The following is a 25,182-nucleotide window of genomic DNA, read 5'->3' on the forward strand; positions in this document are numbered from 1 at the left end:
CTAAATGTTTCAACTCAAACAAATTTTGAATGACTGAAACCGTTTCAAAACATAAAATCTGGATTATGATGATGAGCAGCAATTTCTACCTTGATTTAGTGGAAACTGGAATTCAGTTCTGCCAAGAGAACCAGAAGTCATATAGTCAAGTCAATAATTCTCTAATTTACATAACAAGGTTTTAGTAATTTAGCTCTGTGATTTTTTTTTAAACAGGCCAAGTCTTTCTTCACACATCACCGTGAACTAAAGTTTAGAGTGATGAAGGCAGGAGTTTCTTCTGCTATTGGAGGGGTGCAGGTTCGATTCCCGCCCCGTCCTGCCTGCTGGTGGTGGTCAGAGGACCGCCAGTGCATGGCAGCCTCACTTTTGTCAGACGGCTCCAGAGCAGCTGTAGCTACTATCCAGTAGCTTGCCACCTTCGGTGTGTGAATGGAAATGACTGATCTCATGTCGTTGTGTGTTGAGAAAAGCATCACAACATAAGGGTTTCATTCTGCCACCCCTCTGGACTCTGCAGAGCTGAATGACTGAATGCTGATGGGGGGATTTGGCCGTTTGATTCAGGTGTTTTCAAAATGAGATGCATTTGAAAGTTGCAGGATAGTAGCTCTTCAGAACAGAACTTGTACATCCTTATTCTTCAGATGAAAAAAATGAAACAGTTTTAGTTCCAGGTTTCTTTGAAGCTCAAAAAGCCTGGAGATGCGATGAGATTCAGAAAGCTTGAGCTTAAAGCCACTAAGTATTTATAATTTGGAGAAACTGTAATTCCACACTTTTAGAATCCTGCTCTTTTATGTAACTTCCCACAAATATATTCATTTGGAACAAACATTACGGAGACTTCACAGCAAAAAAAAAGGAAAAAAAATCCAAATTGAAATTATTGTGGGGTGAAAATTAATTTCTTATACTGTGAAAATGCCTGATTGGTACCATTGAACCCTGGGACACAATTTACAACTTTTTGCACAAATAGTCAAATAGGATAGATAGAAGTCCTACATAAATCCTGTGCTGTGGGACTCCAGGGGAAGAGGATGAGGGCTTAGGGTGGTTAATGCTTGTGAGTTCAACAAATAATTAAGAAACGCTTAAGGTGGTTAAAGGGAGGAATCCAATTTTTTGACTTTATTTGTCAAAAAAACCTTGCCAATTCTTGTAATTATTTGAATTTCTCCACATACCTGAAACTCAGAGCTGCCATGTTGTAATTAAGCAGAAACTAAGTTCATATGAGAAAACTTTAAAAGACTCTATAACCACAGTTTGATGTCAAAGTTCTTAAACGTTATATTTGTACTTCCAGTCCTGATGAACTTGAAGCTGACTTTGTCACTGATCAAATGACTTTTGGAAGAAAGAAACAAGCTATCAATTACAGTTTTATCTGAAATTTCACCTTCCTGCTTTGATTACAGTTTGGACCTTCAACTTTAGGATTGTTTTCCTACTGGCAAATTATCCCAACTACAAGTTAGCCTGAAGACTTTGACATTTCTTTGGGCTAAACATAGTTAGTAAGATTAAACTAACTATGGATAAACTAACTATTTGTTCCATAAACTATGGTTTATGGAACAAATTTATGAAATAGGTTTTTAAAAAAGGTCCAGGGGCCTCATGCATAAAAAGAGTGAGCAGTTTTCACATTAAAACTTGGCGTACAAAAAAATTTACAAAAGTGCGGCGCACAAAAAAAAATAATCGGATGCATAAAGCTGTGCGCACGCACACGGCTGCGCACCTTTCCTTTATAAATTCTAATTTGCGGGAAATAGAGCGCAGCTGTTGGTCCGCCCTGTGGCCACCCATAAATACATATGTAAATTAGTATAAATACCCGGAGGTCTGCCACCACGTGAAGCAATAATCATGGCAACGTCCTTGTTCAGTATAAGTATTTATTATAATAATAATAATTATTATTATTATATATTTTATTTAAAAGGTGCTTTGAGGACACATAATGTCACCTCACAAAAATAAAAATACATTTTGAAGAAAAAAAATCCAAATTAAAAAAATAAGGAGATCCTGGAAATGTCTGTTTGAACAGTAGCGCCTTCAGCCGGGATTTAAAGACAGACAGCGTGTCAGAGTCATCTGAGTGAGGAATGCGGACATTTATTCTAAATACTAGAATGCTTTATGTCCATAAGGCGCGATCACAAAGACTGAAGGATGACTGCAGCTGGACCGGTACCGGTACCGAACGGCTCTTTTTTGTTTGCTCAGAGCTCCAGGATGATCAGTTTGGATTAATCTAAACGATAATAAACCACCATCAACATTTCCCAGCAGATCAATATGATCTCTGATCAATCGCTCCCTCTGAATCCTTCCAATGACGATGTTCTCCATCAGAGCCAAAGCGCTCCTCAAATACACAGCTTTGAATTTTGCGCAGCTACTTATAGACGTGTGATTGCATACACACCTTGATCACCTTAAAAATAATCAAACCTGCTGATTATTTTTAATCAGCAGGTTTGAGTTAATCTGCTGATCCAACCCTGTTTTCTTCTTTTAGTGAAAATGAAATGACCGCATAGATGCATTTCGTGCGCTTCGGCGCACGGACCAATGCGTTACATCTTTATGAGACAAAAACTGAGAAAAGTACTATTTACATTCTAGCGAGGTTTTCACATACTTTTATTTTTATTTTCTTTATTTTGTGTGCATGTTAGCTTATTGGCTGAGGATAAATGCGGTTCAATTTAATCGTTTACGTTTAAACAATAAAATATTAAAATCATGAGAAACATCGGGTTTGATGCTTCTTGGTCTAGATAACACCGAATGTAGTCAGATTTCAGTGTATCTAGGTGAGTTTTGACGCTTTGTAGTTTGATATTGTCTACAGAAAAAGTTTGCGTGACTGCCGCACATTTTCATGCCAGCGACAAAGTGTGCGTATATTTACGCAAACTGTGACGCAAAGTTAATTTTTATACATGTCGACTTGTGCGTAAAATATGGTGCAGCACATTTCTTGTGCGCACACACGCTTTATGCACGAGGCCCCAGATCTTGTGATTTAGTCATTATAAAGACCTAAGAGAATGATATATTGGTAGGATGACAGAATTTTCTCTTGGTTTTGAACAGAAAAACAGCGGCATGCTCATAGCCATGTAGGTGTCTGTCCAAGCAGGAAAACACACACCTACATGGCTATGAGCATGCTTCCATTTACCTGTAAATACCTTGACAGGCACACTGGACAGTGTGCTGGACACACTGTCCAGTATGTCCAGCAAACACTGGACAGAAGTGTGTCTGTGTGTGTATAACCATATAGGAACAGGGCAGAAGTCAAGTGAGTGAATAAGCACAGACATTTATAACCAGAGGATACATGCATGAAATTACACACAGTTGATCCATCACTGGCAGCAAGAACGAGTCTGTCAAGCCAAGCATTGTCCTAATCATCTAGACTAGAATTCATTGCAACAGTGGATGTCAGTGTGTAGGATGTGAAGCATTGACTTATTAACGTTTTCTTATCAGTGCAACATTTGCACATGCACTGTTTTTGTGTATTTCTGAGGGCTATTTTTACCCAAGTGGTTCTAGTACTAACATAGTTCAATTGCTTTCTGAGCACACCAGTAACAACAGCTACATCACAAAAACAGTGTGCAGGAGCAAGGAGATCAACAACCAGTTAAATGTGTTTTCATAATACAGTCCTAATTAGTAAAAAGGAGGGATGCACCGAAGATTTGGGTCGATATTGATTCCAGACATTAATTTTGTTGTTATGGCTGATAACTGATATTTAATGATATTATATACTGTATATTTCACTACCCTTTCAACACCTTGAAAGAAATGACCACACCGCTGTTTCTCTGCTTCAGTTGAGATTCCCACAGTTCAGCACTGCATCACCATCACTGTCACATGACCAAGCAGAAACCACATGACCAATCTCCAACCTTCCCCATCCAGAAACACACAGCAACAAGATGGATGTTTGATTTATTGGACCGATACAATATGTTAAAAAATAACTAACATCAGCCGACACCGGTGTTAGTGCTAACATATCTTGCATCCTTAGTAAAAAGTCAGAATGAAACTAGACTTACAGAAACTGTGTGTCTCATCATTTTTTTGTTTGTTTGCTCTGATGCCCAAAATGTAACTGAAAGCAGTGAATAAACCTTCATTGACTGTATAGTTTGACACTGTGTACAGCTCCCTTGTGCAGCATGTCTGTGTATCCCATCACAGGCCAGAAGTGTCGGTTCAAAGGCACTGAGAGCTTAAAAAAACTGTTTAAAACTCCTCTTCTTTAAAAGAGTATATATATATATATATATATATATATATATATATATATATATATATATATATATATATATATATATATATATATATATATATATGTTAGTGATAACATTAAATTCCTACTGCAGCAAATGTCAATCATACATTTAACCCTTTCATGCATGAATTATGATCCTTTGTGTGAGGATATTTTTTCCAAATTTAGTTTGATTTTCTTAAGGCAAAAAGAAAGGTAGGAAAAAAAAATTATATATATATATATATATATATATGATTCATTGTAATTTTCTCCAAATACAGAGTTGCTATTTGAAAAATACATCAGTAGTATGGTACTTTAGGGGTTATCTGATGATTACCTGCATGAGTCGTCTATAGTAGAGGGGGGGACCGGGTCGGTTGGAATGCTTTTTTGTCTGTCAGCCATATTGGATTTAACAAAAATAATTTCTTGCATTTGCAGCTGATGGCCAGTAGTTGATAGTGTATTTTCTGATGCATTAGTGTCCACTTCAGTGGTCTCTGTGCATTTATAATATAAAAATCCACAAGAAGCACAAGAAAATGGCTTTTAGAAAGCTGTCCACTGTAGTCACCACTATGCATGAAAGGGTTAAATACAAAAAGAGTATCTTTTTTCAATTTTATTATTTAAATATGCAAAAGTGTGGAAAAACAATAGTAAGGAAAGTAAAATAAGACACAATCAATCCTCCAGCTGCTGATCCAGAACGCTGCTGCTGGTGTTCTGATAGAGAACATCACCCAGTTCTACAGAAGTCGATTCTCTTCCACTGAGAGATTAGACTTTAAAACACTGTTGTTAGTTTATAAATCACTGAACTGTTTATCACCACAATACATTAGAGATCTGTTGTTGTATCAACCTTCCAGAACCTCTCAGGTCTTCTGGTTCTGGTTCTGCTCTGCATCCAGAACCAGAACCAAACATGAAGAATTAGCATCCAGTTTCTATGCACCACAAATCTGGAACAAACTTCCAGAAAACTGCAACTGCACGTTTAATTAAAAACTCATAAAAATATTTACCTAGTCAATAATAAAGATAAAAAAGGACTATAAATTTCCAGATAATTTTTCAGCTATAGATTCAATCTGACATATGTATATATTTATATTTGGTGGAATTATGTTTTTCTAATGAATTCCTCAATGCATTGTTCTAACTGAGTTGTACGTTCCCATGCCTACCTCCCTCCCCCACCGGCTCCTGGAATCCAGAATAATCAATAGTGATTTCACCCTTGGGTCTCCTTGCTGGCTACAGGGGCAAAAAGTGACCGTGCCAGGGCAAAAGAGGAGATGAGAAGAGGTAATGAGACCAGAGAGGGAGACATGAGCAGGAAGACAGGAAGATAGAAAAGAGGCAGCTTTCACTTTGTTCCCAGATTTTTAAAACTGCACAAAAAACAAAAAAACAACAACATATAAGACTGTGATTAGATGGCATACAAACAGTATAAATACCATAACACATTGCCATGGCTGAACACCTGTTGTGACAACCAAACACAACCCCCCCCCCCCCCTCCCGCACACACACACAGCAGCTACAGCAGCCCTTGCATAGTAGTTTAAATTTGTCTTCATTTGTTTGGAGGTTTTTATATTTGTTTTGACTCATTTTCTAAGAAGAAAATTGGCCAAGTTTTTTGTGAGGAAACTGCTGCACAGAGTTACAGAGTCTGGCACTAACCACTAATCACAGATCAGTCTATCTGGACCTGGACAGTCGGTACACAACATTAACTGATGATAATGTCATTTTCATTTTGAATGGTGTTTCACAATGATCCTTGGTGGTTTGGCAACTTCCATATGAACACTCAAAAGTATCTTATGTCAACATAGAGAGGAAAAGGAATGTCAGAGACACCAACATAATCTCAAAATGTCCAAAGAAGAGTTGTTGTCGACTTGATCTTGAAAAACTGGGTTAGACATAATAAGTCTTCTAGTTTTTGATGGAATGTGGTGGTGGTGGTGTAGAGGTAGCGGGGTACCCCATCCTCAATACACCATCCAGGGTTTAGTTCCCACCCTTGGGACCTTTCTCTCTCTATGCCCATTTCCTGTCTGTCTGTTGTCAATAAAGGCCACTAGTGCCACAAAACACCTTTACGTTATTTTATTCTATTACCACTTTCATTTTACAGCCTGCTTTAGAAGTGAATTACAGTGTGAGCAGAAACGTGGGTTTACCAAATGAGCAGCTCATGTTGACCGAGGTGGAGGTCACCTTTTGTACTTCCGTCAATACAAGCAATTATTTTAAAGACATCTGCAGTTGCTGCATTCATCATCTGACATGTCCTTCCAACCAAGTGACAGTACTTTGAGAGACTGGACAAGTTCAACACAGAGAGCTTTAAAAGAGTCATGTAAATGGGAATAGCTGAGAAGGAAAGAAAAGAGAAAGAAACGTTATGCGGTAGCAGAAAATTTTTTATAAAAGAGTCAAAATAAAAGAACACAATGGCAAGAACTGACGAAAAGAGAAGAAATAATACAAAAGTCAGAAGAGCAATAAAGGAAAGGTGCAGCATGGTGTGTGTGTGTGTGTGTGCGTGTGTTTGTAGGGGTGTGTGTGTTTAACCAATCCAAGGTGTAGAATAATTGAAGTGTGTGTTTTCAAGGACAGGTAGATATTGGTGCTGAGGTAAGAAGCTGCCTAGTCAGCAGGTCTGAGCTGATTACATCCTCTGTTTCCGACAGTACTGGAGAGGAGGAAGACACAGCAGAGCAGAGGAGAGACGGGAGTAAGGAAAAGAAGGCAAGTAGGAGCAGTGAGGATGGAGACTTAAAACCATATAAGTATGGAAAACTTCCTCCAGACACACTCACACAGTTAATAAACTTTTAAATGATTATCATATATTTCAACAAATCTACAGGTTCTAGATTCAAAAGAAAACCTGTATACTAACTAGAAACGTTTTCATCTAAACATGGTTTGGCGAATCATAAGCAAAGTTTTGTCTATCTGACTCCGTTGCTTATTTTCCAGATGCGAAAAATTCACTACAGGATGCTATTAGCACTGCCAAACAATCTTTTATTAACCATCTATTATTTGATCTTAATTTTGCTACTTAAAGTAATAAAAATAAACAAATGAAAATTGCAATAAGTACACCATAATTTCAAATGCCTTATATAAAATCATAGCTCTAGAGTGGCAAAAGAGATTCAAGCAGAGGCTTAGAACAAAAAAGAATAATGTACACATGATGAAACTGCTCATGCATTGCAGGTAAAAACAATATGTTACTTCAAGAAAACATCACCAACAAAATGTTTTCAGCATCTTGTAATATTCTTGTTTGTATGCTGTGCAACATTATTTACAATTTCAGTCAGTTCAGCATTCAGGACAGAGGGTCTGCAGGAAATCGACACCATATTTTGTTCCGTAACAACGGGTTGTTGCTCAGGTTCAATAGTTGACCAGACACATTTCCTATGCAATTCCAGCCCAAAGACAAATATAAATTCTGTCTGAAAATGAAAAACTATTTTCACTTAGACATCAGCTACCAACAAATCATTTTTCCTTCCTGTCTGATAACTATGTTTACATGCAAGTATGCACAAAATCAATCTGTCAAATTCAAAATTGAAGCAGGACCAAAACACCACATCTGAAACAAAACCTTCCAGCTGTTTGATTTTCCTTTGCTTGATGTTATTCACAACAAATCTTAGTTTTTTTTCATGCTAAGAAAGAAAAAACTTTTTAAAATCCACAAGCTCCTAGCTGCCCAAAGCCTGAGCAGCTGCTCCTCCATCTCTCTCTCGACAGAACGGGGAAATTGGACATTTTTCAGATGTTTTGTCTCAAGGGAGGAGGAAGAAGGACAAACATTTTGGAAAAAAAGGTCAAGTTTGTGTGTTTATGCTATTTCTGAATTGTTGCCAACACTCACTGCCACAGTGTCCCTTTTTGAGTCACAGATTTCATTTTGGTCTTTGGCTCATCTTAATCTGCCTCCCTTCTATATATAAAAAAAATGTTTTTACAAGTCAAGTATTTGACTGAACTCATGCAGAATTATTCATTCAGGCATAAAATAGTTGTCATTGTACTAAGAAATGGATTTCATAATCAGCTTTTAATTTTATTTTAATTTGCAAAAGTGGCAAGCTTACTGTTTTCAGTTATGAATAGAAATGTAATTTCTGCTGTTTCAGCAGTAAAACTGTTGCTATGACTGCGGAGCAGCTTACTGCTTAATGTCCACTGGCATGTTGATCCTGTATCCTTGTAGATGAGCTTCATGGTGTTCTGATAAGACATAATGCCTCATTGCTCTCAGCCAAATATTTAGCTACACCTACAGATTCAAGTCAGAAGAAACATGTTGGTAAAATGAACAGAGTAAATAAAGTACTTTAAACTCAACTCTCCCAGTTGTTATCAATAACTAGGCCTAACTTTAATGGCCAAGTACAATTTTTCGCTAAGTTTATGGTGTACATTTTTAGATGAATTCATCCATACAACAATTAAGATTATTTTAAGTATCTGTCTGTCTGTTTATACATGGAGATGGTCTAATATTTCTAATGGTCATTATCCAGTTTTTCAAAGCATAGGTGTAAAGACAATATCATCTCAGGTATGAAGAGAGAAAACATTTGTCTTTTTTGTGGATGAAATTCTCATCTCTGGCAACAGATATTAAAGGTCTGTTTCTGTTTTCCACATGTGACTAGAACAGGATAAGAACCTTCAAAGGTGAAGGCAAAATTATTAACCAGAATAAGAAGTGATGTAATAGCCAGGTAATATATTTTGAAGGCATATCATGTCACAACCTTTTTAAGAGAAAGTAGTCCACTTTGTTATAATTCATGACACAGTGGACTATATCCACCTACAAATAACTGAAATCTGTGAAAAGTTGAAACCCCTGCTAAAAACGCTTATAACTGCCTATTTTAATGTATGAAAATCATCTTAGCACTACAGCAGATGTTAACATGTCCTCTCTTACGGTGCAGCCAATCAGTAGTAAAAATGAGCACCTCTCCTGGTTTGTCTGCTTTGCAAACCCCAGCCAGTAGCGTGTCAAGTAGCATTTTGGCTTTGGGTACACTTTGGGTATTTCAGCTTCCCAAAGCTGCATTTAGTTTAGAATATTTTAGCTATGCTCTACAAAAAAAGTCTACAACCAGGCAAATTTTCTATGAATAATTTGGAGTTATACTGAACAACAAATAAGAGAAGTCCTTCAATTCAGATCAATCCAACTCATTCTAATCCAGTCATACAGATTAATTCAAATAATATTCCATACAGTCCAAGTCAAATCAAGTTACACAGAACAAAATTGTAAAAGCAACTTACTAGTATTCACATTTAATGCACTGGATCATAACCAGGTTCTAAGTAGAACCTCAAAACTCTATCGTATTGCTGCCATGGGTTTAGGCAACTGGAGGACAAACTGATCACTCTTCCTCACTCTACTACTTTCTTCTTCTTCTACTCCAATTTGCATTATTTGCTGTTACTTCAACTTTAACTTTATGTTTTCTCTCAGTTTTTCTCTCTCCATGTTAGCTGCACCTGGTCTGGCGTTCTGTTCAGGTGCGGTACCTTCCTGGACGAGGATGTCGGCTGAGATAAACCTGCCATCAACTAAACACTCCCTATTCTGCTAATAACTTATTAACTTCCATTAATATATTAAGTACTCCGACATCAGTACTTCTGGTTCTTTTTTTTCCCTCTATCTGCTTTGTGTTCTCAAACCCCCGTCGGTTGTGGCACATTTTCTCTCACACTGAGCCAGGTTCACTGGACTTTGGAAGAGAACTCCAAACATGGGACACTGAAAGATACACTGCCTGGCCAAAAAAAAAGTCGCCACCAAAAAATGGTCACACTCTCTAATATTTTGTTGGACCGCCTTTAGCTTTGATTACAGCCCGCATTCGCTGTGGCATTGTTTCAATAAGCTTCTGCAGTGTCACAAGATTTATTTCCATCCAGTGTTGCATTAATCTTTCACCAAGATCTTGTATTGATGATGGGAGAGTCTGACCACTGCGCAAAGCCTTCTCCAGCACATCCCAAAGATTCTCAATGGGGTTAAGGTCTGGACTCTGTGGTGGCCAATCCATGTGTGAAAAAGATGTCTCATGCTCCCTGAACCACTCTTTCACAATGTGAGCCCGATGAATCCTGGCATTGTCATCTTGGAATATGCCCGTTCCATTTGGGAAGACAAAATCCATTGATGGAATAACCTGGTCATTCAGTATATTCAGGTAGTCAGCTGACCTCATTCTTTGGGCCACAATGTTGCTGAACCTAGACCTGACCAACTGCAGCAACCCCAGATCATAGCACTGCCCCCACAGGCTTGTACAGTAGGCACTAGGCATGATGGGTGCATCACTTCACCTGCCTCTCTTCTTACCCTGATGCGCCCATCACTCTGGAACAGGGTAAATCTGAACTCATCAGACCACATGACCCTCTTCCATTCCTCCAGAGTCCAATCTTTATGCTCCCTAGCAAACTGAAGCCTTTTTTTCTGGTTAGCCTTACTGATTAGAGGTTTTCTTACGGCTACACAGCTGTTCAATCCCAACCCCTTGAGTTCCCTTCGCATTGTGCGTGTGGAAATGCTTTTGCGTTCACAATTAAACATACTCCTGAGTTCTGCTGTTGTTTTTCTTCGATTTGATTTGACCAAACGTTTAAGTAATCACCGACCACAATCATTCAGGATTTTTTTCCGACCACATTTCTTCCTGGAAGACGATGGTTCCCCACCATCCTTCCAGTTTTAATGATGCGTTGGACAGTTCTTAACCCAATTCTAGTAGTTTCTGCAATCTCCTTAGATGTTTTCTCTGCTTGATGCATGCCAATGATTTGACCCTTCTTAAACAGACTAACGTCTTTTCCATGACCACAGGATGTGGTCATGGAAAAGTCATGTAGGAGGCTTGTACCTATTTGCTTAGTTAAATCCAGGTGGCGACTTTTTTTTTGGCCAGGCAGTGTAGAAGGACGTTTTGTGCTTTGATAAGAACTGAACTCTTCTGGATTGGTACTGATTGCTAACATTTCTCCTATAACAAGGAGATCACACTGAATATACTTTCTGGATCATATAATGACAGAGATTTAATAATATTCTGTGGGGCCTTTGTTTGTAATGGAATGGAACTTGAAGTTGTGCATGGATGTCTATACAAAATTGTTGCAGTGACTCACTTGACTGAGAGTCCTGGTCTGTGTAGTGATCACCAGGTCTTTTAACAGTACTATGTTCCAGTTCATAACACTCCTCTTAAAACAGAACTACATTGAGAAACAACACACCCATAAGATACACACATTCAGTCCAGCATCAGGTTATCAGGCAGGTGTTCCCCACCACCTGCTTCCTCTGGGGCAGTGAAGCAAGCTCTCCTGCTGGGCTTTAAGAGGTTCTTATCCAGCCTGAGGATGAGTTGGAGTCATCCTGAGAGATGCACCAGTGAGAGTCAATCAGGTCGATGAGTGATTCGACCTTCACTCATCCACTTCTCTCTGTTCTCCTTCACTGCCTCTGCTCCCCTTAGTCACAGTTAGTGTCTGATCTCTAGCACTTCTTTACATTTTTCTTTGTGATTCTGGCTCTGCCCTGTCATTTTTTTCCCCACATTTTGGGCTATGTCTTCTTTTCTTACACTCTTCAATTCTACATCCTAGTTTTATCATGCAAATGACTGTCTGTAAGGACTGAGTGCGAGAATATGAAGTAATATTTAACCTATGCTTTGAGGAAACAACTATCCAAACTACTTGGGTTTAAATGAAATATGTCTCAATAAAAATACTGCCATACAGAATCATCAGTCCTGACTGCCTCAAAATAAAATCTACCACTGCTTCAAGAAAAACAAAATTCATTTTAATACCTTAACCTTCAATGTAAAAAAAGGTTTTAATAGTTTTCACTGAAAGTTTGATGAAGTATAGTAGATAACAGGAGTGTTGGTAGGTCAATAAGTTACATGCAATTTGCTGGGAGCGAAGCCAGTTTTCCAATCTGACCCAATGAAGACACACAGACTGTGGGATGCTTGGTGCTGGGCAGCGGAGCCGTTAGCCGTTAGCTTACAGCCGACCACCATGAAAAAAATTCCACTACTGCTTTCTCCTGCTTATTTTTTTTTTCTAAATGACAAAATGGATTATTGCAGTTTTAAGCACATGTCTACACCTAGGTAAGAGACTGCTATTTGTTCTCAAATCCAGACATACATAAAGCAGCACACTGCCAGCTATTATTTGTCCTTCTAGGTGATAAAACAGCTGATCTGTAGTTTGCTACAGATCTATGTTTTGAATCTATTGTTTTGATGTTTTGATGCTGTGGCACATATATGAGGGAGTAATGGAAGTCAGTCTCTAAAGCTGTTAGCTACCACTGAGAATTTGGAAACAGGCTAGCAGAGTGACACTACTGATCAAGAGGCCACACTGACTGCTGTATGTCTCTGTTCTTGAGCATCAACTAAGGGGGTAACAGTACCTGTATTTGTACCAAGAAATACAAGTACAGCCCTTCTTTGTTCAACCAACACATATCAAACAGATACCTATAGTCTACAAATGCAGAACATTTCTGAGAGTGGAACTCTCCACAGCACAATTTTCGGGAGTATAAAAAAAGCTAAGAGGACCCCCAAGTTTCATCAAACTCTGCTATGTAGAACCATTTGGGTTTGTCTTTTAGCTACAGTGACAAAGACAATCACAGTGGCACAAAGAAAAAATGAGCTAAAGTCCAAATCCAGCTGCCTGTAGCATTCAACCAGCCCCAAACAAAATGGGAGCTTTTACAGCAGCAGAAATTGAGCTTAACACACATAGTGTCCGTCTGACATAAAATCATTTGTTGAAGTCTACTGTCATTCATTTTTTCACGTGTCCTGTTTTTGGCATGTTAGGCGAACTTCATAGAGAAGCTGGCTGCCTACATGTGCCAGGGTAGATTTGCTCTACACAAACAATATTGCAGGATGTAATCCTAATTGAATGATTGCTTTTATTAAATCAAGACAGCAGGCCTAAGTACATAGACCACATTGCTATAATAATAACCTGTGTTTGTTTGACCTTCAAACATTCAGATGGTGTGTGTTAGTGTGTGTGTTTGGGTTTGGAGGGTATGTGTAAGTGAGCTTCTCACTACTGTGGAAACAATGGGAGGCCTGGAAGACTCAATGCCTAAGAACAGCAAAGGACTTGGTTCTGGAAGACCCCAGCAGATGGACACAAGGCACCAGCCCAGGGCAGCCATCAGTCCCACACAGAGGTAGGAGCAGCAGCCCCCATAAGGTTGTAACTTTGGCATAAACTCATTCTTTGATGTTCTTTGGTGACTCACCAACTTATGCTATTTTTTTCTCTCCTTGCTCTGAATTCAGATTTGCTGCCACTATGATTTTGAACAATCACAGTCCCAGCACATAAGATGTGTGCATACTGAAAATAGCAAAAAGGCAATGTGTGTAAAGAGGAACACATTTCCTTCTTGCTGCATCAGAAGACCTCTCCAATCAGGGCTAAAGGCAGTATGTCTGTTATCACTGGATGAACCTGAGCTGAAAATGTATTATTAGATCATTTATGCACCTCATAAAAATTATACAAGTTTCCCCTCGTCAGTTCAGAGAACTTCCTGTTTCCTCAATTCAGTATAAATGAAAGAGTTTGAGCAGCCTCAAACAGAGATGGGTTGAATAATTTCCGCTCTAATCATTTGAACTATAACCTCTCAATCATTTTTTAGCTCTTTAAAAGCATTTATATTTAATAAATAGCTGGTAAACCACTGCTTTGAAACGACCTGATGCCTTTGACTTCAGTTGTAAAAAGCAATGCATTGTGCCTATTTATATGAAATTTGAGCTGTAAGACATAATTTTCAGTTTTCAACCGGGATTTAATCCTAATCCATAAAAAGAGAAAAAAGGTTAAAAAAAAGTCTTAACTTTCCAGGTTTAGTTTTGACAGGATATTTTTACTCTTGTCTAGGGAATGTGTGTGATGGTTGTCTTGTGTAAGTCCATGTTAGTTGTGTTAGTTCATGAACTCTCTACCTGCCCTGAGTATAGCATCACCATATTTTTATTGTTTTTTTCCAAGTTAGCAGATTTTTGAACCAAGGACAGAAAAATAACTATTAAATAATAAGCAGACCAAACAAACCAACTGTAAGGCAGCTGTAGCACACTAGTTTCCTGAATTTGTTAGTGTGTCTCTGTTAGCTACTTTGTGAAATTTCCAGGATTCATTATAATATCAACAGCTTTGTTTGAGAGAGTTTTTGCATGGCTTAAATTCATGACTAGTAACAAAACAAAGGTAGGCTTTTGAACATTTCAGAAAAAAATAAATATATTTTTTCACAAATTTAGATTTTTGGGATTGATTTAATCTTTTTGATCCTCAGAGAAAATGTTTTACAATTAGCAAATCTGCACAAGACATTGAACTGTGATATCAGTGTGATATTGCAATATTTGTTAGTTTATAAAGTCTATTTACAATATATGAAGTGCCAATTGTTTTCAGGTTCTTGGTGTTAATAACTCCTTTGGTTTGTTAGATAATCTAACTGACCACATGTAGGCTCTTACTGTAAAACATGTTATGCATATTTTAATTACAGATGCTAAGATGCTAATCCTCAGATATTTTATAATGGTAAATAAAGAAAATATTTAGAAAAATTATGTTAAATTATAGGTGGCATACCAAATTTCAGAACTAAAATCACGACTACATATTTTCCTGAAATTATGCAGGTCAATTTTAAGCTGATTAAAGTGCATAAAAAACACCAATCAAAGACTTACATAACTAAAAGTATTTTTGACTCACTTGCTTCTTATTTTGATGCATACATATTTAACAAAATTTGCTGAAACATTAACTTGCAACACTTTATGCTCTAAAAAAGTTTTTAAATGTTTTTCAAGGATTCAAAAGTAATTTTTTGACTGATTTTACCTTTGATTCGCAGTCAGAAAAAATCAGTCAGTATTTGTTCATTTGAGATGGCACAAAGACTGCCAGTCTGAGAGGAGAACTGACCCAACCTCAGCTGCAGTCAAAAACGTGTTGGAATTTTTTTAGGTGGATCTGAACGCAGTACCTAATAAATGACTCAACACAAAAGACTCTTGCTAATCTACTAACATTGCAATAAAAAATAAACAAAACACCACAGACATACTCAGATATTTCAAACTAAATTACAAAAAATAATAAAGGCCCTTATTGAAATAAGTCAAACAATTCACAATATTAGACATAAATATCATGGGACTTAATAAAACACTTATTCTAAATGTTTAACAGGTTTAACAGGAACCTCTATTTGAGGTTTAGAGTTTGTATGAGATGATTTAGTTGAATCAAATGCTCAACACGAGTGCAGTACGGTCAACTGTACTCAAACTCAAATCATATTGCTTGTGCATTAAAATGAATGCTTTTTCATGCTGTATCTGACATAATGCTGATTTTATTGCACACAAATGTAGGCAATAGGAGGCAGATGGTTAAATAAAACCTGAGCTTTAATCACAAAAAACAAAAACAAAGTTACAAAAAGTCAAATCAGGAAGGAACAAGGAGGGGATCATCCATGGTGTGTAACAGAAGGAACCAGTGGAGAACAAAAGGACATGGGTTTATACACCTGAAGGAGTGGAGAGGACAAAGAACTGGGAGAAATTAATTACAGGCAAACAGATGCATGTGGGGAAGGAGCAGGTAGAGACAAATGAGGAAATGACAAACAGCCGAAACAGGGACCAAACTGGAAAGCTGCGGAGAGGTGAAGAAACAAACCGAAACAGAGAATGGGAATTAACAGAAAACCTGAGCAATCCACAGAAATAAATGCTGCCTGGACATAAGTAAACAAACAACTAGAGAAGAATAATTTAAATAAAAACAAATAACTAAAGCAGAACACAAAGAAGTAAATGGTTAAAATGCAAACACCAAAAACTCAAACAACCCAGAATCCTGACAGTATTTAACAAAGGCAGCAGAGGAAGCTGAGGGTCAGAGCCTCTGCACGAAGCAAACAGAGGCCTGGTTTTTACCAGGCCACCAACACTTTTGTTCTGACTACAAATATTGATGTTTTGGAGTGGCACAAAACATCTCAACTTGAGTCTGTGGAGGGAGCTAAAGATTAGGGTGACGGCAAGTAGTGATGGCTCAGTCACGAATGTTTCGGCTCGTAGAAGTGAACGATGGGATCCAGCTCTTCACTGAGAGCTGTTCCTCGTTATAAGGGTGAGGATACAAACACAGCAGCGCAGTGAGCAAACCATGAGGCAGAGACAGTCAGAAAGTGAAGAAAAAAGAAAGAGACCTTCTTTCCCTTCAGCTGCTCAGCTCTCACTCTTTCAGTGGCTCCGCTGGACGGAGTCCGGAGTCATGGTGGAACTTTTTTTTGATTAGCATGGCAGCCTCGTGGCCAATCTCGAGTGAGAATATAGGATCATGCCGTTATGTAAAAACAAAGATGGGGTCAGACACTCAGGGGAGTCCATCCCTCTGTTAATAGACAAAAATTGTAAATATAACTGACACCAGTAAGAGAATCAGCATCTGAATGAAGATTAAATATATTTCATAATAATTAATTATTATTATGGGTCTGTTCGGTAGATTTGTTTGCAGTGCTTTGTTTATGTGTTTTTGATAAAAATACACATTTTGATTAAAATATACAAAAGTAAAAATGTGTGCAACAGAATAAATACATAAAATTAAGGAAGTTTAAGACTTCTCATATAGGGAACATTGGATGCAAAAGGATTTATTATATAAAACATTCCTATTTGCCAAATTATAGGTCTTGGAAAAATAAAGCAGGGTCTATGAGGCGGCAGAGGATAATAAGTTAAGGGCCGTTTAGGAGCCGAGATACGAGAGCTGGCTCTCTGAAAAGAGTAGAAATTCCCATCACTAATGACAAAGACACCTTCCATCCTAAAAGAATTGGATTGTATAAAAAAAAAAAAAAAAACATTCCAGCAGGATCAACAATTTGGGGTTGATTTAAAGTGATGAAGACTGTTGACTTGAGAGGGACTTCAACATCTGGACCAACCAGAGCTTGAATTCTGGATGGATGTTGAAGCATCATCCCTTGATAAAGCAGCTTTATGATCAACCAGGTTTCCCTGCCGTTTATGAACATCTATTGTCATGTCTTTAGCACTGCTGACATCCTGCTGTTATACATCGCTGCTGTCACACCCATCACATGTTAGATCAAAAGCCTTTTGAGACAGCTTCTCATTCCTGAATCAACAGGTGAAAATTTTGCATTTTACACAGCAGTCAACACGCTCTGAATCAAATAAATGTAATGACAAAAATCACAGATTTTTATTTAAAAATAAACACTCAGGAGATTAGTTTAAAGGTTGATAACTGTTAATACAAAATGCTATGAAAAACAACAACAATTTTTTTATATATAAATAACAAGGTTTTGACTCAGAAAGCCCAGCCGCTGAGAAACCTTTGAGGTCATTTCGAGGTCTGCGTGTTTTCACGTGAAGTTCCAATCGGCATACAGTCACGCGCACGCGGGAAGAATTCCTCCACATAATAATCTAATAAAACTAAGGGACGCATTGTAGCGCATTAATAACTGTATTGGGCACTGACGTGTTCACACACACAAACATACACATTTGTCATCGATTAATACATCGTTTCCCATGATGCTCAAGCAGCAGCAGCACAGAGCACACACAGGTGCACACACACTTGAAGAGAAACGCGAGAGGAGAGCAGCAGCAGCAACAGCAGTCATGTGTTTCCGACCTGTAACCAGCCGCATGCCTGCCAGTCTGAGGCGCGCGCCAGCACGCACGCCCCAGCTCTCCTCTGGGAAGGATAGAACCCCCCCTCCACCCCCTCCTCCATACACCCCTCAAAGCCGACACGGAGCAGCCTGCAAACCGCCCGAGTCTGTGCAGCTGCAGCATGCAGTGAGGAAAAAACGCACTAATTCAGAGCTGTGTTACCGTTCTTTCCGCGTTGGGTCCTGCTGGATGCTGGGCTTTGTGGGCGCCATCTTCCTGTAACAATTAATTGGATCTCTTACTTTCCCTCCTCCTTCGCTTCCCCTCCTCAGCTGTCTATGTGGACACGGAGCCGCGGCGCGGTGCGGCGCCCTGACAGCAATGCGTCATGGTCGGCGTGTTAAGACAAAAGCCATGTCTGTGTGTGGAAGTGTGAACGTAGGGGATCTGCGCGTGCGTGCTCCCTGTGCGCGTGTTTTTTCCTCGGCTCGGCGCTCAGGATCGTGGAAACAACGGCTCGTGGGGGAAACGATGCGGCCGCACGAGCATGCCAAGCGGCGTGAGGAAGGGGAGCGGGGTGGATGCCTCGTAGATGCCTCTGTCCTGGCTCTTTCTGTCCGTCTCTCAGTCCGTCCCTCCACGTACACGCGTTGTTTCTTTGGGACTTCACAGGAATTTCCAGCATGCGCTCCGGAGTAGAAAAAACGAAAAGCAAACAGGCGCGTCAAATCTCCCCAATCTCGCCTCTTCCGCAGCGTCTGTTTCCGTAGAATCCCCGTGGCAGAGCGTCTCTCCAGTCAAAGTCCTTGTGGTTTTTCTGGAGTACTTTCCCCTCCTCTGGCTGCTGATGGGGAAAAGGGACACCCCACATCGCTAGTATTTTCTCCAGCCCAGGCGCAACAACGCCACACTGTAACATCTGGACTCAGCTTGCGTGTCTCTGCGTGTGTGTGCGCGCTGGTGTGTGTCTGTGTGTGTTTAAATCAATTGATAATTTTATTTTCTCACTGCACTCCTTTTGAGCTGGTAGTGTGAGCTCATTATCCTTATTTGAACTATTTTACCCTCCAAAAAAATTAAATAAAAACACGGTGAAGGTGTGATGGGGGATAAATTTAGTTATTACTTGAGTCTCCAAACTTTTACACACACCCTTCCCTCCTCTCCACCTGCTTTACTTTGTAATAAAATAAACTCACCACGGCCAAAGTCTACCTCTAATATTTCAAAACCAAACTTTATCCTGGTGCCTTCCTGATGTACTTGTAGATAAAGATCTTTTAGATGATGATAGACACATGGAAGTCTGAACATGGACGTGTCCTCACTTCCTGTGTTTTAGACCACTGAATTATATTCTCCCCTAAGCTCACATATTTGCAAATCAGAAATAGTTCATTATTTTCCAACACAGACTCTCACCTGCTTCATATTTCTACCCCTTTCCCTCCACATTCATTTGAATTGCACCATTTTGATGTATAATTCATCAGAACCTATTCGGTGTGCTGTGTGATTAACCCCAAGGCTGCAGCCCCTGGAAGCCCAGCCTCCCCCCCCTTCCCTGCACCAATGACCTGTCAAGGTCAGAGGCATGCTAGGTATTCTCCACGCAAACACAGAGTTACAGGTGCTGCAATGGTGGAAAAAAGCAGACTATTGAGGGAGAAGAGTGGGCTCCATTTGGCCTCCGATAGGAGCCGACCCTCCCACACCCCGGCCCCTCGCCCGTCGATCAAAACATGCCGTGTACTTCTAAGAAGAGCCATCAACAGATTCTTTCAACGTGCTCCATTCGTCATTTTGCCAGCCGCTGCAAAACTTAGAAACAGAAAAGTTGGTTGATTGTTTCGCTGAGCTGCAAAATACATAAATGTAGATATATTTAAAACAAAACTAGTCTCCAGTTCTTCCACTGTTTGCCTATTTATCTAGATATATTGGAGTAAAATTCAAGCAAAGTATTCTGATTACAAAACAGTTCAGCCTCAGCTTTGGCACTGCTTAGAGCTTTCTCTGAACCAAGGTCTGATTATTTAAATCCTGGACGAATGTCTACAGGAGTGTATGAAACTTAAAAGTTTGAGGGTTTTTCATCTTTAATCAGTAGACATCTGTACTCCTGCTGTTAGTTTACAAGTGAAACTAGAGCAGCTAGTGAGAGACAATATGTTTGTATCCCCCGCTTGGTGAAAGACCCTTGTCTCTACAACTCAACTGTGCTTACTGGTAGCTCTCGAACCAAGGAGACGTGGATAACGGAGCATAATGTGTAAACATATTAGCTCCCAGCTGTTTGTTGAAGGAAATACGAATAGAGAAAAACAAAAAGGCCAGCTTGACGACGAGGCGATAAAGACAAGAGAAAACACGTCTGCTTCTGGTGGAAACCTCGTGTAAATCACTAAAACATTTTACACAAAACCCAACAATTAGACGAGCTTCTTTAGACAGTTAAGGCTGTCATCAAAACTCTTTAAAGCTTTCATGAGAGGCCATCAGCAGCCACATGTCAATAAAGTTAAATCCCACGTGAATATGGGCACAAACACTCTCCAAAATATAACACAGAATATACACCATGTGTTCTTAGACACTTGAAGTGCAAACATAACAGCTTCTTTGCCTGTTGTTTGTTGATTAGACGGCTGAGACCGTCTCATTGCACTCACAGAGTTCCCTGCTGTGATTTATGGCATATCTGCTTTCCATAGCTCACCCGTAACGACACGGACAGGTTTGGGGGTAATAATGTATGTTGGAGATTTATTTTGTCTTGTTTTGCATCCAGAGAAAAAAGAACAGAGAGGTTATAATCCTGATTCAAAGTGGAAATAAAAGAGAAGCATTGAATTATTGCAATATTTTCCTTGACAACATTCATCTCTCCGTTTTTAATCAATTGTCTTGTATTTTAGGAAAACATCCATCCTTTCTCACTGACTTATCAACAATCTGCAGCCTTACCCAGTGAATGTGCACTAAATCAACTACGCTGTCTGTTCATCTGTCTGGTTTGGCAGATGCACATTTTAAATTCCCATTTTTCGATAAGCAAATCTCTAAACAAAATAATATATTTTAGCAGCTTTTGAATATCCTAAATACATTTGTTAATTTTTTTTTTCTCAATTCGCTTTTTCTTTTTGCTCCATTAACAGCATTAGGGGAAAAATACACCAAACAGGTGAAAATATTCTCTTTGATTTTCAGTTATTAGAAAACGTGTCATAAACAGTTTATAACCCAAAGTCAAAAAATTCTAAAATTATCTGTAATTTCCTAATGTTCAGGTGGCGATACTAAATTATAGTCATGTTTTCATGAAAACCTTTTTGCACATCCATTGAGTTAGAGATGCCCAAAGGTCAGTCAGTTCAGAAAACACAGATTGTACAGGTGCAGAATTGAGTTGAATAAAATCCAATAAACATAATTTTAAATTTTTTATTCACTATTTGGACTCTTTTCATTTTGTTCCATTTTAGGTAACCTTGAAACAATATGTTTCTATCCTCACAACTATTATATATTATAATGTTACAGATCAAAAGTCCTGCTAAATCCCCACTAACCTTTGCTGGTATGCGGAAATTCCCTGGACACCCTGTGGGGTCCCGTTAGTGGCTCCTGGTACCGGAACCGGCACCCGACCAACAGGGGGTCCAGTCACCATCCCTCCGGCTCCGCCTCCTCCACCACCAGACCCGACTCCTCCGGTCGCCGAGGCCGTCACCTGGACGCTGAAATCCGGGAAGATCCTGATCATGGTCCTGCCTGTCTCCGGTGCGCTCCTTCCTCACCTCCGGTTGCCACTGATTACTGGAGTCACTGGGAGGACTGGGTATTCGACTGAGCAGTGAAATTCAAACAGAGACCTAAACAGCAATCTTCTTTCTTCTCAGCGAACCTCGGATAGAACTTTGAAGCAGAATTCAGACCCTGGACCCAGTGACTAAACAGTCACAACTCAATCAACTAAGAGAAAGTAGAAATTACTGTGTATAAGAACATCAAATAAGTGCTGAAAACATTCTTCTTCTTCTTTTTTATAATATGTTTTTCTTCTTTTGCTTTTTCTTCGCTTCTCCTTTTAGCTCTGTTCATCAAAAAAAGCCATCCTGCCACAGATAATAGTCCTGGCGTCCGGCGCGCTGTTTGCAACCTCTCCTTTCCTCCCGAACTCAACAAATGAGAGAAGTCATTATTTCACTGGAGAAAGCCTAACAGAAGTGTTTGGAAAGCCGGGCAGGAGACTCGTGCTTTAAGCGGTCGCCGCCGCCGGAGCCCCCGCCGTAAAAAGCATCCCGTCCCCGGACCTTCCTCTCTGCGGTGCCTGCTGGCGGCTCAGTGCCGGTGTGGGAGCGGGAAGCCCTGGAGGAGCCTGGAGCAGACAGTCGGTCAGTCAGTCAGTCAGCTGCACCAGCTCGCCAATGAGGAGCTACACAGCGATACAGCGTGTGTCGGTATGTCGATGAGCGGTTACGTGTGTGTGAGTGTTTCTGTGTCTGTGCTAACACACACACACACGCACGCCGACAGACAGAGAAGAGAGAGGATCGGTGCAGCGGGAGGAATTTGTTACTCTGACTATAAGACGGAGAACTCCTTATTCTTATACACACGCGCACACCCCGTCTCTGTGTCTCTCTCTCTCTTACATACACCCCCCCCCCCCCTCCCCCCGATATATATAGCCTATATATATATATATATATATATATATATATATATATATATATATATATATATATATATATATATATATATATATATATATATCCAGTTTTGATTGGTTGTGGCTTTCTGATTGGATATAATTTAATATAACTATTTATATATATATATATATATATATATATATATATATATATATATATATATATATATATATATATATATATATATATATATATATATATATATATATATATATATATATATATATATATATATATATATCCAGTTTTGATTGGTTGTGGCTTTCTGATTGGATATAATTTAATATAACTATTTATATATATATATATATATATATATATATATATATATATACTCATTAAAAAAACTACAATAACTCGTACGGTATGAATGTATTAAAATCCAGTTTTGATTAGTTGTGGCTTTCTGATTGGATATAATTTAATATAACTATTTATATATATATGAACTCATTAAAAAAACTACAATAACTCGTACGGTATGAATGTATTAAAAACGTTGCTACTGTTTAAGGGTTGCCGAAAGAGTTGTCAGATTTTTTATCAGATTTTCCTCCATGTGTTTAAAATTGAGCAGGTCAGTCTCGGACAGCTCTGCTTTATAATATAAATTCTCAAACGCTTTGTAATATAACTATCCTCAACAAAGCTCCGTAGAAGCCGTCGAGGTGCAATATTACAGTTAGATATAAAAACAGAAGCGGGAAAAGCAGCATGTCATTGCGTTGAGTTTGTGTCGCCTTTCTTAAGGAGGGAGAAGTGGAGGCTTTTGAGCCGCAGTGGGGAACATCTGACGCCTCTGTTAAGGAAATAGGTGGTGTGTGCCGCCTGGCCTCTGTTATGTGAGACAGAAGGTCTTTTCGCTCTAATGTGATCCCAGCAGATGAAGACGCTTATCTATCCTCGCTGCGCTCACTGAGCTGCATGTGTGATCGGACTCACCAATAAAGTCATATTCAGAGTCTCTCTCCACCTGTCTCCTCCCCTTTCTCTCTCTTTCCGTTTCTCTCTCTGTCTCTTCACTCCAGTCAGTTGAATAGACAGGAAAAGTCTCCTCATTGTCTTTTAGTTGTTGTTGCTGTTTCCCTAATGGGTATATTTAAAAAAAGTATAACAATTACTTTTCTCACAAGCCAAGAAATAAACAGGAAAAAAAACAACAGATTTATGTGGTGACTGTATTGTTAAAGTTCATTCTGATAAAGGAGTTAGAAGTGGGCCGATTCCTCTCTGGACTCTTATTAGAAGCATGAAGGAAATTGGGATGGGGTCAACAATGGCCAGTTCCCGGCTGGAAGCAGGTAATGTTTAACAGTCAGGTCTACGTTATTTCTTAGATTGACATCACATGAGATAAAAATGTTGCATTAGCTCCATATTTACTTCCTGTCCTAAATAGATACATCACTGATGCATAGCATGCCATAACAGGTGTTCTAAATAAATACTCCATTTCTACACTTCATTATTACTATACTGTTTGGACACTGTTCAGAACAATATGCACTGAGGGAGCCATCTTGCTCTGCCTGACTCACCAGTACTGAGCCTTCTTATTGATCAAGTCTTCACAGTTTAGCTTTCTAGTCCACTGACTTTCAATGGACAACATGGCAGGACTTCACAGCCTGTCTTGATTTATAGTGGACCTCAAATAGTTTATCAGGTTTTGCTTACTGAAAGCTCTCTCCACACAGTCACAGGCAACACACAAAATCTACATAAAATAATTCACACTTATCCAAAATGTCTGATAGTTGCATGTTGTTTAATGCATTTAGGAGACTGGTTAACAGGAAAAGTGGTAGCATATGTCATGTTCAGGTGGTTTATCTCATTTTTCCTCGGAGGTGAGACCTTTGGTATATTTCTTCCTTCTTCATAACTGGTTGGCACACAGAAGGGCCTATATCCTAATCTGCCATACTTTTAAAACAGCAGAGAACTCATCAACTATTCCTGCAGTAGTGTGGAACCTGGTTTCCAGATCATGTTGGTGTGGTTCATAGCCGTGATAAAAATTAAAAATTCAACTCATAATTCAATGTAAATTAATAAAATTAGATTCATGGTTTTCAACTTCCATGCAAGCTAAGACAGGATGCTCACCGTTTCCAAACGTCCAGCCTCCAGTTCAGACAGGAGACTGTTCTATTGTTATTTTATAAATATTGTTTGAATTTCTGTAAGTAGACACATTATAGAATGACCTCCTCAGTCACATCAAATTGAAAATGTATTGAAAGAATTGAAGATTCAAAAAAAGGACCTCAGG

At 39.0% G+C, this 25,182-nt stretch overlaps 1 protein-coding gene across 3 annotated transcripts in view; it reads right to left on the reverse strand.

The window, feature by feature from the left end:
- npas3 (neuronal PAS domain protein 3) overlaps nt 1-22,767 on the reverse strand; it is a 292,717-nt gene extending 269,950 nt beyond the window's left edge. For 2 of the 3 annotated variants that reach the window (XM_032548288.1, XM_032548287.1), the window contains exon 1: nt 18,409-19,146. In XM_032548288.1, the coding sequence (XP_032404179.1) occupies nt 18,409-18,458 (50 nt within the window). In that variant the 5' untranslated portion in view covers nt 18,459-19,146. Of the gene's footprint in view, nt 1-18,408; nt 19,147-21,761 lie in introns of those variants that run through there. The other variant, XM_032548286.1, reaches the window with a different exon arrangement.
- Nucleotides 22,768-25,182: the final 2,415 nt, after the last annotated feature.

Source organism: Xiphophorus hellerii, chromosome 19 (assembly GCF_003331165.1).
Source record: "Xiphophorus hellerii strain 12219 chromosome 19, Xiphophorus_hellerii-4.1, whole genome shotgun sequence".
In the NCBI taxonomy this organism is placed as follows: domain Eukaryota; kingdom Metazoa; phylum Chordata; class Actinopteri; order Cyprinodontiformes; family Poeciliidae; genus Xiphophorus; species Xiphophorus hellerii.